This window comes from Amphibalanus amphitrite, unplaced genomic scaffold, assembly GCF_019059575.1.
Source record: "Amphibalanus amphitrite isolate SeventyFive unplaced genomic scaffold, NRLGWU_Aamphi_draft 000001F_arrow, whole genome shotgun sequence".
Taxonomy (NCBI): Eukaryota; Metazoa; Arthropoda; class Thecostraca; order Balanomorpha; family Balanidae; genus Amphibalanus; species Amphibalanus amphitrite.
The window spans coordinates 1,710,516-1,723,685 of NW_024881499.1; the positions used below are offsets into that span (position 1 = coordinate 1,710,516).

A 13,170-nucleotide genomic window follows, 5' to 3' on the forward strand; every position below is an offset into this window, starting at 1 on the left:
GTCGTTGAAGTAATGCTGGTGATGGTTTGGCGGCGCGGTGGTTTGGCGGTGGCGGCGGCGGTTTGACGGTGATGGTGGTGGGGGTGGCGGTGGTGCTGGCCGCCGAACTGGTAGTGGCCGCGGCGCTCTCCGCGGTGGTGCTGGTGCCCGTGCTGGTGACCCAGGTGCTGGTGCCGCTGACCGTGCTGGTGGTTCAGCTGGTGGTGCTGGTGCTGCCTGTGCTGATAGTGCAGCTGGCGCTGTAAGTCCGGCCGTGGCGGAGATGTGTGTCTGTCCGACTCTGGTGAGGGCGCGGCGGTCCGAGAAACTGCTTCGGTATGGTACCGCCCTGTCGTCTCTGGGACACTGTGCTCCATCAGCGACTCCGTGTGTAATCGGTGACGCTCTGTGTTCTATCGGTGACAAACTGCTGTATTGATGACGCTCTGTGCTCTGATGTTGTTATTGTATATTCTGGCTGTGACAGGGGCAGTGGCACTGTACACTGTGTACAGTTTGCACCCTATCGGTGACACTGCTCTGTCGGTTTTACTCTGCGCTCTGTCGGTTTTACTCTGTGCCCTGTCAGTGTTATTCTGTGATGTGTCGGTGTTACTCTGTGCCCTGTCGGTGTTTCTCTGTGCCCTGTCGGTGTTTCTCTGTGCCCTGTCGGTGTTTCTCTGTGCCCTGTCGGTGTTTCTCTGTGCCCTGTCGGTGTTTCTCTGTGCCCTGTCGGTGTTACTCTGTGTGCTCTGCCGGCGCTCTGGCAGTGGCACTGTGCCCTCTGTCGCCGCCACTGTGCTCGCTCCCCCTGTTTGTTGTGCCAACGAGGCTGCAGCAGCCGACCGTTGTGCAACCTGCGCCGCTGTGCGTGTGTCGGTGCGCGCGTGGGTGGAGCGCCGCCCGGCCTTGAGGACTCTCTCCGAGCCGCGCGGCGTGCCGGTGGCCCGGTGGCCTGTGACGGAGGGACGCGCCGTGCGCAGCGCATCTCGGTCCGCCACTGGAGAACTCGGCAGAGCGGGCTGCCAGGTGTGCCGGCTGGGTGGGTGGAGATCGGAGGGGACCGACCGGGGCTGGACCGGGACTCCGGGTCCGAGAGGAGAGGACAGCGTACAGACCGAGAGCAGACTTTCAGAGCGTCGTGCAGAATACTGATCGAAAATGTGTCCAGGACAGGTCACTTTTGGACTCCGGTTTACCAATCAGCGTCCAATGAGCTGTCATGCCCCAGTTCCAGTACTAGCACTAACTCTCCGGTCAACTCCCTTTGCCTTCTGCGGAGTCTGCACACATTGTTCTGCATTCCTCGATCCGCCCTCCCTCCGACCACCGTTGAGTGCCGGCCGGACGGTGCGGTACTCGGCGTGGTGATTGCAGAGTCGGTTTTCGGCGGGTGGTTTTGGCGCCACCTGTGCTCGGCGCGCGGGCCGCCGCGCCGCCCCGCCGCGCCGGCCCGTCTGCGGTCTGCGGTCACCCGTGTGGTCACAGCGGTGAGCGGCCAGACTGGCTGGGTCACCACCGAGGGAGCTTAGTGTGGCGTGACGGCGGGAAGAGCCCGCAATGGGCCGCTCATAGTGGCTGAGGATGCTGTAAGGCGGCTGGAGCTAGCTCAATGATAGAAGCCAGCGGGCAATGGCAGTATCCATAGCAGTATATTCGGCACGATGTCCGCTGGTGTATTACCTTGATGCTATAAGTGTATATTTTGTCCAGGGATGAGGATGAGTCGAGAAGCATTCGTAGGAGATGGCGTCAGGTGGCTGCATTGCGGTATAGCACCATCAACCTGTACACTTTTTCAAGATTGGTGCTCTGAGCGCGATGAGGCCAATATGCCTGGAGAAGACGAGCCGCCTACGGCCGGCCGCATCCGGGGCTGGAATATATGAAATCCAATAGTATGTGCTGGTGGCCGGCGGTCTGCGCGCGGCGCCCGGAGTGGCCGGGTGGGGGTGCGGGGGCACCGGTCGCCGCCCGGACTGCACCCGGGCCGTCAGCGGCGCTGTACCCGCCCACCGGACCCGTCCGCTGGCGGTCCGAGGGGGGCGCACCCGCCGAGGGACACGGCGGCGGCGGAGACTGCATATCGCCGAGCGCCGCTTACCGCGACACCAACCACGACTCCCCACAGCAGCGCCAGTACCCGCGGCACAGCAGAGCGTGCGCGGTAGTTTTGGGCGCCCGTGCACGCTGCCACTGTTTGACACTCTCTGACACTGTTTGACACCTGCTGACACGCGTTGGTTGGCGTTGACACCGGCCGCCACTGTTTGACACCCGTCGACACGCGGCGGCACGCGCTGCCATGTATTGCCACACGATTGGCCGCACGGTGGTGGCGGTAGCTGCTCCGCGGCTGTGGCGGCGGTGCGGTGCCGTTTTTTTTTTTCTCGCGGCGGCGGTGGCGCTAAGCTGCCCGGCCATGTGACCGCTGCCGTGCCGGAATTTAGTGCCGCCGCCGCCGCCGCGGCTGTAAGATGCAGACCTTGAGCAACAGGTTTCCGTGGCGCTCGGCGGCCACCCGCCGCCGCTGCAGTTGCCGGCCGGCGACGGCGGTCGGATGGCGCGGCCAATGGGACCAGTCCCATCCGGGCGACTGGGATCAGTCCCACTGTGGCGGCTGAGACCAGTCTCATAGGGGCGGTCGAGAGGGCTCATACCGTCAGCGACCTCACAGACCCGTCCGCTCATGGCGGAAGGCCGACTAGTTGCGGGTCGGTGCAGTATTCGATAGTTTGTAAGCTGCCGCATACATTACCAGTAGTTACATAATCTGTATTGTCTGTGGAGTACAGGCGGCGGTGGGATGTCCAGATACGGATCACGCCACGCCAGGAAGTGTACCGGTTAGCCAGCCTTCCAAGAGCCCTTCTGATGGTGTGTAAAGATGCTCGTCATTGGGGTTGGTGTAACCACTGCGCCGGTGTGCAGTTTCGCTGTGTGTCCGTATTGTGTCGTGCGTCTAAAAATAGATCCGCTCCTGCCGACTGACCGGTGTCGGTGTACCGGGTTCCGGGCCACTGCAGCTGGCGGGAGCTGAGGTGACGGCATCCTGGATAAGACCGATAGCGTGCATTTCCGGGTCACGAGCTCACCACTCCCCTCGGCCACACGTGGGACGGATACATCCTGTGCGGAGGCGTATCAGTCACGTGTGCCAAGTGTTGTGGAGGCGTATCAGTCACGTGTGCCAAGTGTTGTGCTGTTCTTACCATACGAGGGGCGTTCAAAAAGTTCTCGGCCCAACCATGAAGGAGTTGGAATTTCGGCCTGCAACGCGGTGTGTTCAATGATGTGTTATTGGGATGTTCACTTACGTAGCCATTAACCAATCTGCCCTGTGATTGGCTCAGGCTGCTAATTAATCGTAACCTAGTTTGCTATTCCCGGTCAGAATGGGTGACGCCCAGAATAGAACAGTGATTTGGTTCATGTATTGCAGAAAAATGCACCAAACGTTATTCACGAAAAGCTAGTGCCAACACATGTTGAGGTTTGTCTTTCTTACAGTAGCGTCAAAAAGTGGGCATCTCTGTTCAATTTTGGTCAACAGATCATTAATGGTCACCCCCGCAGTGGCCAGCCATCAACAGCATTGACTTAAGAAAATATGAAAAATAAGCATTTCTTTGTGAAAAATGACAAATGTTCTGGTCTGAAACAATGCAGCAGAAGCGGAGTTGTCTATCAGGTTCCTCAAAGCCATTCTTCGACAGCGTATTAATATGTTTAAGATCTCTGCAAGATGCATCCCCCGTTTGCTGACTGCAGAGGAAAGGCAAACTCGAAAGGAGGCGTTGCGCGAAAATTTTGGCCCCTATATCAAAGATCCAAAAGAGTTCATTGAAATACTTGTTACCGTGGAGGGATTGTGGGTGTCACGCATTGACCCTCAGGGCGTGACCGAGTTGCACAAGTGGAAGCACACTGAGTAAAGGCCACCAAATGTGTGCGACGTGTTAAAGTCATACGGCAAGGTGACAGTGGTTGCATTTTTGGATGATGGCGGGGCTCTGCTCGTTAACTTTCTAAAACAGGGGCGCACAATTAATGATTAATGCTACACCTCCCTTCGATAACAGTAGCGAGCAGCAGATATCAAGGAGAGACTAGGGAAGCTGACTAAAAGTGTGCGCCTGATCCAGGACCACGCACCAGCACACATGAACAGGGTGACGATCAGCGAAGCAGTGAGCGTGGCTTTGAGTTGTCACAGCTGCACTTTTTTCTCCGTACCTTGCACCCTCAGGTTGCCATCTCTTCCCCAACATCAGGAAATTGCTTAGCAGTGGCAACTTCGCTGACAGCAAGGAGACAAAAGCAGCCGTCTTGGACGTGCCAGATGCGTCCAAAACCCACTTGGCTATGGAGACCCAGGGGCCTCTCGCGAAGCGCTGCGCGAAATATTTTTGTCTTAACGCTGGTTATTTGACTAAATGAACATTTTTGGTCTAATGAGTCGACGTCGTATCTCTGCTCCTTCATGGTCGGGCCGAGAACTTTTTGAACGCCCCTCGTATGTCGCCCAGTCCGAGCAGTTTTAGACACCTTTCCCCTTCAAACCAGCACAAATGCATTGTGGAAGCTTGCGTGGTGTGCTGTGAATGTGTCGTGCCGTGTGTCCCGCGCACTGTGTGTCGATTCCGCACGTGTCTCGGCAGTGCGAACCTGCCACCTCGGCCGGCTCTGACCAGCCTCTCCCGTGTTGCAGCGTGTTCTGGGACCTGTACTGCGCGGCGCCAGAGAGGAGGGAAACCTGCGACCACTCGAGCGAAGCCAAGGCGTTCCACGACTACGTGAGTCCGACATACACACCGACAGACAGACAAACACACACTCATAAACGGACACAGACAGACACACGGGACACACAGAGACGCAGACAGACTTCGAGTGGCGCTACTGATCACTGGCAAGTGGTAGTGGTTACTTGGCGCAATCGTTCTCGGTCCAGTATACAATTAAGCCATTACTCTGTATGTGAGTACATTGTTCGTGGCTAAGAGTCAATTTCTCGCTTATGGCATGTGTTAGAACTGCCCGTACTTTTCTCTTTCAAATCATTGGGATAATATCTGCGATTAATCGGCGGATTTTTCTTTTGTGTTGAACAATCGCAAAGGGATAAGTAACGGTTCTGTGCACTGCAGTCGTATTTTTCACGCACGTAACCGATGCCCCTCTACCCTGGTGGGTGGTTCAGACCGGTCACTGCCGTCAGCTTGCACCATCCCCCGGCGCCCGGCTGCGGCGCTCCACCAGAGCGCCGCCGTCGACCCGCGGCTCCGCTCGACCGACCGAGCTGACCGGTGTTTTTGTGCGTGTTCCAGGGCTTCGTGAACGCCGGCGGCTACGGTGTCAACGGCATCGGCCACGTAAGTACCGCCGCCTGCGCCTCCAGCGCTGCCAGCGCCAGTCTGCCTCCCCTTAGCTCCACTCCGCCACTGTTGCATCAACGGCGCTCCAACCCTCCCCCGCCAGTCCGTCTCCGCCCCCACCCCACCACCTAAATACTTACACCTCTGCGCTGCATCTACCCCAGCCTTACCGCCCCTTCCCAGGCGTTCTTTACCCTCCCCGCCACCTACACGTCTGCATTTACTTACACATCCAGCCCCGCCGCCCCCGACCACCGCCGCTGGGCGGCCGCTCGGTAGTCTGATCGGTCCCCGAGGTCTAGTGTGTCCCATCGCCCGCCCCAGTTTTTATCGGCGGATTATCGCCGGGCGATACATCAATGGCAGAGTTTGAGTAGGTCTCTCAGAAACGGCCTGGGAGGCGGGGATGTCGTTTGACGCTGGAGGCGTCAGCGGCGGCGGCAGCAGCTGACTGCCTCTCCGGGTGGTCTTTATCCACCATCGACGGAGATGAGAGAGTACCACCGGTGGATGGTCGTCTGACGCCGGAGGACACGAATCTGACGGTGGTACACGTGACATGTCTCACTGATGACGAATATGTGGTGTTCGCTGATTGCCCCCCCCCCCCTCCCCCCGGAGCGGTGGCACGGAACTGACCAGCGGGGGAGGAGAGTCGAAGGCTCAGCGTGCGAAGACGGGTGTGCTCCGTTAGAGACCAAAGCTGTGGCCAGAAGAAATAGGGTCCGAGCGGCTGTTTTGTCGTTGGTTAGGGTTCACCCGGCACTCCTGGTTCCATGGAAGAGCTGGGCCTCCGGCGGCGACGGCGGCGGTTAGAGGCCGGTTCATAGCCACTGTGCGCCGTCAGTTCGCCCGTTGGTGGCGGGGCCGGACTGGTTCCTCCCGTCTGTCCGTCCGTCCGCCTGTGGCCGGACCGGGCCGGGTGGCCGTCTCACCTGGCGGCAGGGCATATTTTAAGGATTTTTTACTGCGTCCCAAAGGTGGCATAGGGCACATGCTTCGATCGGAAAGGGCACATACCTTATCCACCTGCTTCTCTGTATCTGCTTACTACCTATATCGACCAGTTACTGCAGCCGTTTTGGAGCGGCTCACGGCCGATAACACACCGGGCGTGCGCTAGCCGCCGGTGCTAAGCGCTAACCACTGAGAGCGCGTGGCCGACTGCCGCCTAGAGCACTTCATGGGCCGGATAAATCCGTTATCCACGGATAAATCCGCGGACCGGATAGGATTGGATTCTAAATTTGTTAAAAAAGAACGGATATGGGCGGGCCGGATTTGGGAATTGAAGGTTGAACCCGGATCAAAACGGATCAAACTTTTGTCGCCGACCCTGACGAGCCTCTGATGGGGGCCGGGACATTTATTGTAGCGGAGGAAAAACTTCGATGAATTTTGAAGAATGTATTGAAGAAATCCGGACGATAGATGATGACGAACGGTAGACGAGGGTGAAATGAGGAGCGCAGAGTAGACAGGTGGACCAGAGAAAAACACAGTGAGCACTGTCGATGAAGTTCACTGTTCAGAGTTCAGATGACACATCGGCGCCGCCGCGGACGGGGCGCCGTCAGAGCCGTTCACTGCACTGCAATACGCCGGCGCTCGTCGGGGCGCCGGCGAATTCGCGCACTGCCACTGAGCTGGGCTCAGTGGCGTTCACTGGGCACACGAACGGGGGTGCCCTCGGAATCGTGCTCGGTGGCACGACTCCGTCACTGTTCACGTTGGCAACCCGCTGGGGGTGCCGTCGGAATCGCGCACGATTCCGTCACGGGTTCACTACACCGGCGCACATCGGGGCGCCGGCGGAGCCGCGCACCGCCACCGAGGACTGTACCCGGTGGCGTTCAAGTGGAGACTGCCCGCAGCGACTCGAGGAGCCGCCGCGGGCACAAAGAACAATCAGTCGTACATCTAAAAGCAATTAGAATATGAAACGAGAAACCTGTGAGAAGAGCCAGAGCAGGCTCGCGCGGCACGTTCGGTTATACGATACGGCGGCGGCGAGCACGAACAGCCGTCAAGTGTGAAGCGATAGCGCGAGTGACAAATTGTAGGCAATTAGAACTTGAGACGAGAAACTAACACAAGAGCTGGTCCAGGCTCACGGGGCATGACCAGTACTGCGATAGATCACGCGTGGCTGTCAAATGTAAAACGAAAGAGAAGAACAACAGGGCAGTTCATTTCGTCGGTGACACACTCCTCCCCTGTGATCGACTTAAGACGGGAGATCACACAACCACTGAACACCGACGGAACATTCTGTACATCCACGAGATTCACGACTTCGCTACGCAGGTTCTCGCGAGTTCTTCCTAAACTACACAAGCACCTATACAGATTTATGGTACACTACCTATATCACTTAGTACTAAATCATAACGAATGCAAACACTTTCGGCACCTTCACAATCGTTCATTGCGCTAGACCTCGTCCCTGGTCATCTGCACATTAGTCCACTGGTCGCGTCACTTTGTCACTTCTGACGCCAGTCTCCGGTGCGCAGTGTTCGGCTACACCAGAAACGCAACGCGAGTGTTCACACGGCTGTTGCCGGTTTCGGTTGTCGTTCTCCAGAATAGCTGATGTGCTGTCCTTCCAGCAGTCAGCTGATCGGTCGCTGCTCTCAGTAGGTCAGCAGGGTCCTTCGTCGCCTCAGTTTCCCTCGGTACTCAAGGTCAGTGTCAACCGGCAGCGCGGCACGCGCCACTCAGCTGAGCTCCCCCACCTCCAGATGTCACTCGTGCCTAATGGCCGGCTGCGCGGACGGGGGAGGGGAAAGCGGTCCATGTGGCGAGCCGGGCTAGAGGGGGACACGGGAAAAGACATAAATCTCGGCGAGTTTGGTGTCTGCTCCACGGGACGGAGGGCGAGATGAAGTTTCAGAAATGGTCTATAGGCCAGGCTCAGTGGGTCAGTGGGAGTACGGTCGAAGTACAGCTGTCAGGATGTGGGAATGATGTGGCGACAAACCCGTTCACTACAGCTGAGCTGCTTCTTCTAGGACAGCGACCACGTGACCGGCCGTGTGTGGGTCGCTCCATTCGCAGTGACGAGTCGTACAGCGCGCACTCGTCTGTCCGGTCCTGGCAGGAGCTCTGTTCTCGAACCAGGGACCAGAGTCCTTTCGATGTGCCAGGTTTTGGGATTTTTTTCTTTCTTCCATCGGCTCCGGATGTGTCGTAGCATCCAGAGTTTCTCCTTGAGGATCTGCACCGTGATCCGATACGGAGCGGCGATCCTCACGGGGTCGAAGATAACCGCAGTTCTCCTGAGCGCTCCTCGTCTGGTCGTCTGCTTCTTACTGTCTCGGAACTGGGCACTCGGCGAGTCTCGCTCTTCGTCCCAGACAGCACCCAGAGCTCCTTCCGCAGGGAGATAGGTGTCATCGTAGTCCGCATCGGGGTGTGCTTGTCTCACATATGGTGTGCTGCTTTGCACTTCACTCGTGTTGTTCATCTGGTTTTCGAGCCGTAAGTTTTCCTTTGTGAGCAGATCGGGACCATCTCTTCTTACTGCTCTGGCGGCCTCTGACACGGTTCGTTCTGGTTGATGGGCGTCGTCCATACAGACACTGCCGTGTCGCGCTTTCGTGGTCTCTGTCTTCAGTTTGACTTGTGCATCTGCATCATGATCGGTGACTGTTTTCTGCGGCACAAGGTCAGCGGACGCCAGCCACGATTCGGTTTTGAAGACGTTTTCTTCCTTCTCGTTCTGGTCTGATTTTTGTCCGTCGTTCAGGTCAGGCGAGAGGCGGTTTTGAGCCGTTCTTTCTTGTCGGATGAACTGTTTCTGATCAGCCGTCTCCTGGATATCCGCTACGCAGGCCACAGCCCTTTCCTGGAATCGTTGCGGGACGTCAGTTTGACTTTTCCGCATGTCTGACTCAGCGAGTGGTCGATTGTTGCACGAGGCGCCAAGCACCTGGGCAGCAGCGTCGGAGTCGGAGATCACCTGGATTTCCGGGTCTTCGCTCGGTTTTCTGGCTGAGGGATGCTGCAGGGATTTTGCTGCCTCAGCTGTTTCACCTGGGTTCACTTTTCGGAGGCGTCCTTCTTTCGAGCAGGATTCTTGAGTCACCTCTTTCAGGTTCTTGTTGCTAGCGAGTTCTTTTTCCGAGCTCAGCAGGTCTGGCCCAGCGGGTAGCTGGTTGTCGAATGAGATGCCAAGTACCTGGGCAGTAGCGATGGAGATCCATCTGGTTGTCACTTTCTGGCTGTCCGTAACTTTCAACTTCTGGACACTTTCTGACGCCGGTATCCTATCTTTGGGTAACTCGTCGATCCACGATGGTCTGCTGATCTGAGGGCTAGCTGGGACGGGGCTAGCAGGGAGAGGGAGAGGACAGTGGAATGATATTTCGGACTGCGGGAGTCTCGTAGTAACCGTTCGCTGTCCTTCCCGTTCAGCTTTCATGAAGTCGTCCCTTCTGCCGGCGTTTCGTCGATCATTCATCTGCTGTCGCCATTGTGCCTCTAGTGCAGCTTGTTCCATTTCATCTTTTGCGATTTGCAGCTCACGTCGTCTTCTCACTTCATCTTCATGACGCTTCAACTCCTCTTGCTGCCGCCTCAACTTCTCTTCTTGTTGCTGCTTTCGCTCCGCTTCCTGTCGCTCCATCTCCAGTCGTTTTTCCAACTGTTTCACATGCAGAGCCCTTTTTCGCGCCGTGAGCTGAGCCTCAGCGGATGCGCGGGATGCTGACGAACTGGAACTCACCTCAGGGCGCGGCTGCTGCAGCGTCGAAACCTCCATGGTTTCTTCAGTTTCTATCGTCACAGGAACTCCGCCGACAGCGCCTTCACTTTGCGGTCTCCCTTCTTGTTTTTCCATTTTCGATGAAGTTTCCTCCGCTTCTGATTTCTTCTGGCCTGATCCGGCCCGGAGGACCATTAAATGTCGCCGACCCTGACGAGCCTCTGATGGGGGCCGGGACATTTATTGTAGCGGAGGAAAAACTTCGATGAATTTTGAAGAATGTATTGAAGAAATCCGGACGATAGATGATGACGAACGGTAGACGAGGGTGAAATGAGGAGCGCAGAGTAGACAGGTGGACCAGAGAAAAACACAGTGAGCACTGTCGATGAAGTTCACTGTTCAGAGTTCAGATGACACATCGGCGCCGCCGCGGACGGGGCGCCGTCAGAGCCGTTCACTGCACTGCAATACGCCGGCGCTCGTCGGGGCGCCGGCGAATTCGCGCACTGCCACTGAGCTGGGCTCAGTGGCGTTCACTGGGCACACGAACGGGGGTGCCCTCGGAATCGTGCTCGGTGGCACGACTCCGTCACTGTTCACGTTGGCAACCCGCTGGGGGTGCCGTCGGAATCGCGCACGATTCCGTCACGGGTTCACTACACCGGCGCACATCGGGGCGCCGGCGGAGCCGCGCACCGCCACCGAGGACTGTACCCGGTGGCGTTCAAGTGGAGACTGCCCGCAGCGACTCGAGGAGCCGCCGCGGGCACAAAGAACAATCAGTCGTACATCTAAAAGCAATTAGAATATGAAACGAGAAACCTGTGAGAAGAGCCAGAGCAGGCTCGCGCGGCACGTTCGGTTATACGATACGGCGGCGGCGAGCACGAACAGCCGTCAAGTGTGAAGCGATAGCGCGAGTGACAAATTGTAGGCAATTAGAACTTGAGACGAGAAACTAACACAAGAGCTGGTCCAGGCTCACGGGGCATGACCAGTACTGCGATAGATCACGCGTGGCTGTCAAATGTAAAACGAAAGAGAAGAACAACAGGGCAGTTCATTTCGTCGGTGACACTTTTAACATTCAACATTGAAGTTAAAAATTAACCTAATGTGTTAAGCGGCAGCAGAGGTTTGATGAAAGTAATAGGCATCATTTTATGATACTCACTTGTCACAAGACTTGTATGGCTGTCTGGTCCCTTAGATTGAATTTGTTAGTCCATTTTTGGGTGAAACCAGTTATTGGTGAAACGGATTATTACGGATATTTTTTGGAAATTTGGCTGCAATACAGGCCATGGGTGGGCCGGATTCTGATATTCAAAGAAAGGCGGATAATGGGCGGATCTGGATATGACTTGCCGGATATGGGCCGGGCCGGATCCTAAAAAGCCTATCCGTGAAGTGCTCTACTGCCGCCCCGATGGCGCTGGCCCCCGACACCGGCGCGGCGCTGCTGACCCATGGAGGGGGGAGGGGGGCTGATAATTAGTTGAGCCGGAATTGGGATAGAAGCCGGTAGATAGATAGATAGATAGATAGATAGATAATGTATTAGGATTGGGATTGGGATATATGGGATGGGATGGGATATGAAATGGGATGGGATGGGATATGGGATATGGGATGTACGGTATGGGATTGGGATAGAAGCTCAGCGAGACTAAGGGATTGTGTGGTGCCTTCGGTACGCCCCTCAAAATCACCCGTGTAGGGCCCTCAGGGCCGCCGGTTATGAAGCCTTTGGAGGCACTGGTGTGGGCCCTCACAGGTACCGGTGTGATGCTCTCAGAGGCATTGGTGCGGGCCCCCAGAGGTGCCGCTGTGGGCCCTCAGAGGCGCCGGTGAAGATCCTGGACCACAGTTGCCGTTGTGGGCCCTCAGAGACACTGCAGTGTGGGGTTGTCACAGTCCGGTGTGGGACCCTTAGAGCTGCTGGCTCGAACCCTTTACAGGCCGACAGGGGCTCTCAGAGACCAATCAAGGGGCTCTCAAGAGGTCTGCGGTGCCTTCGGGAGCCCTGTGGAGTCCTTAGAGACCAGCAAGGTACACTCAGACGCCAGTGGGGCCCTCAGAGTCGTCGGTGTGGGGCCCTCAAAAGTCACCGGTGAGTGGCCATCCGATGCAGCTCCGGCGTTGAGCCCCCCGAGCCGCCGATATATGGTCTTAAGAAGCACTGGTTTCGGGACCTCATTCAGGGGTGCCGGTTGCACTCAGAGGTGGCAGTGTTGGGCCCTCAGCTAGGCACCGATGTGGGGCATTCACAGCCGCCGGTGAGGGCCCTCGCAGGCGGCGTTGTGGGGGCCTTCAACCACTGGTTTAGGGGGTCATCGCAGGCGTGTGTAGAACCCTTAGAGCTGCTGGTCCCTGTAGGCCGGTAAGGGCCCTCAGAGGCCGGCAAGTAGCCCTCAGAGGTCGCCAATAGGCCCTGAGAAGCCGGCAAAGGCCACTCAAAGGCCGACAAGGGACACTAAAAAGCCGGTGTGGGGCTCTTATGGAGTCTGTTGCATAGTAAAAGACCGAGGCATGCTAATTATTATTGCTTGCACTTTTCCGCTGAAACCGTGACATTTCAGTGTGGGACGCAGTGGTCCAAATTTCGCGAGTGCTACGTCCCAAAGGCAGGGGGCTGCGTCCCAAAATGGGACGCAGTCAGTATGTTAAAATATGCCCTGCCTGGCGGTCTCAGCCCCGGCTGTGGCGGCGGCCGGCCGATTTGAATGACCACTCCCCACCGCCGCTCCGCCGCCGCCGCCGCACCGGTGACCTTGCCCAAGGCTGTCGACTGGGAAGCGCCCAAGGTCTCGCGGCAATGCGGCCGTCGGCGCGGCGGGGGCCACGCGTGCACGACACCCCGTCACCGGGCCGGGCCGGGCCGGGCCGGACCGCCGTCAGCGGGCAGGGTCGCGACCGCGGCGACGATGAGTGTTGATTTGAAAAGTTTGCCGCTGGAGTTGGGGGCGTCTGTGGCGCGCGGTGAATGGCGCCCGGCGCGCCGCCGCTCGGTTGTGGGACGGACCGGCACGTGGCCCGGCGGCGGCCGGGTGCGTGCCGGCCGGGCGGGGGCGGGGCGCCAAGTTGTGGAAACTTTGTACG

At 57.6% G+C, this 13,170-nt stretch overlaps 1 protein-coding gene across 1 annotated transcript in view; it reads left to right on the forward strand.

The window, feature by feature from the left end:
- LOC122386411 (single-stranded DNA-binding protein 3-like) overlaps positions 1–13,170 on the forward strand; it is a 50,714-nt gene that overhangs the window by 15,858 nt on the left and 21,686 nt on the right. Inside the window, exons 4-5 of the mRNA XM_043375623.1 lie at positions 4,691–4,775; positions 5,310–5,354. Coding sequence (XP_043231558.1) covers positions 4,691–4,775; positions 5,310–5,354 — 130 coding nt within the window. The remainder of the gene's footprint in view (positions 1–4,690; positions 4,776–5,309; positions 5,355–13,170) is intronic.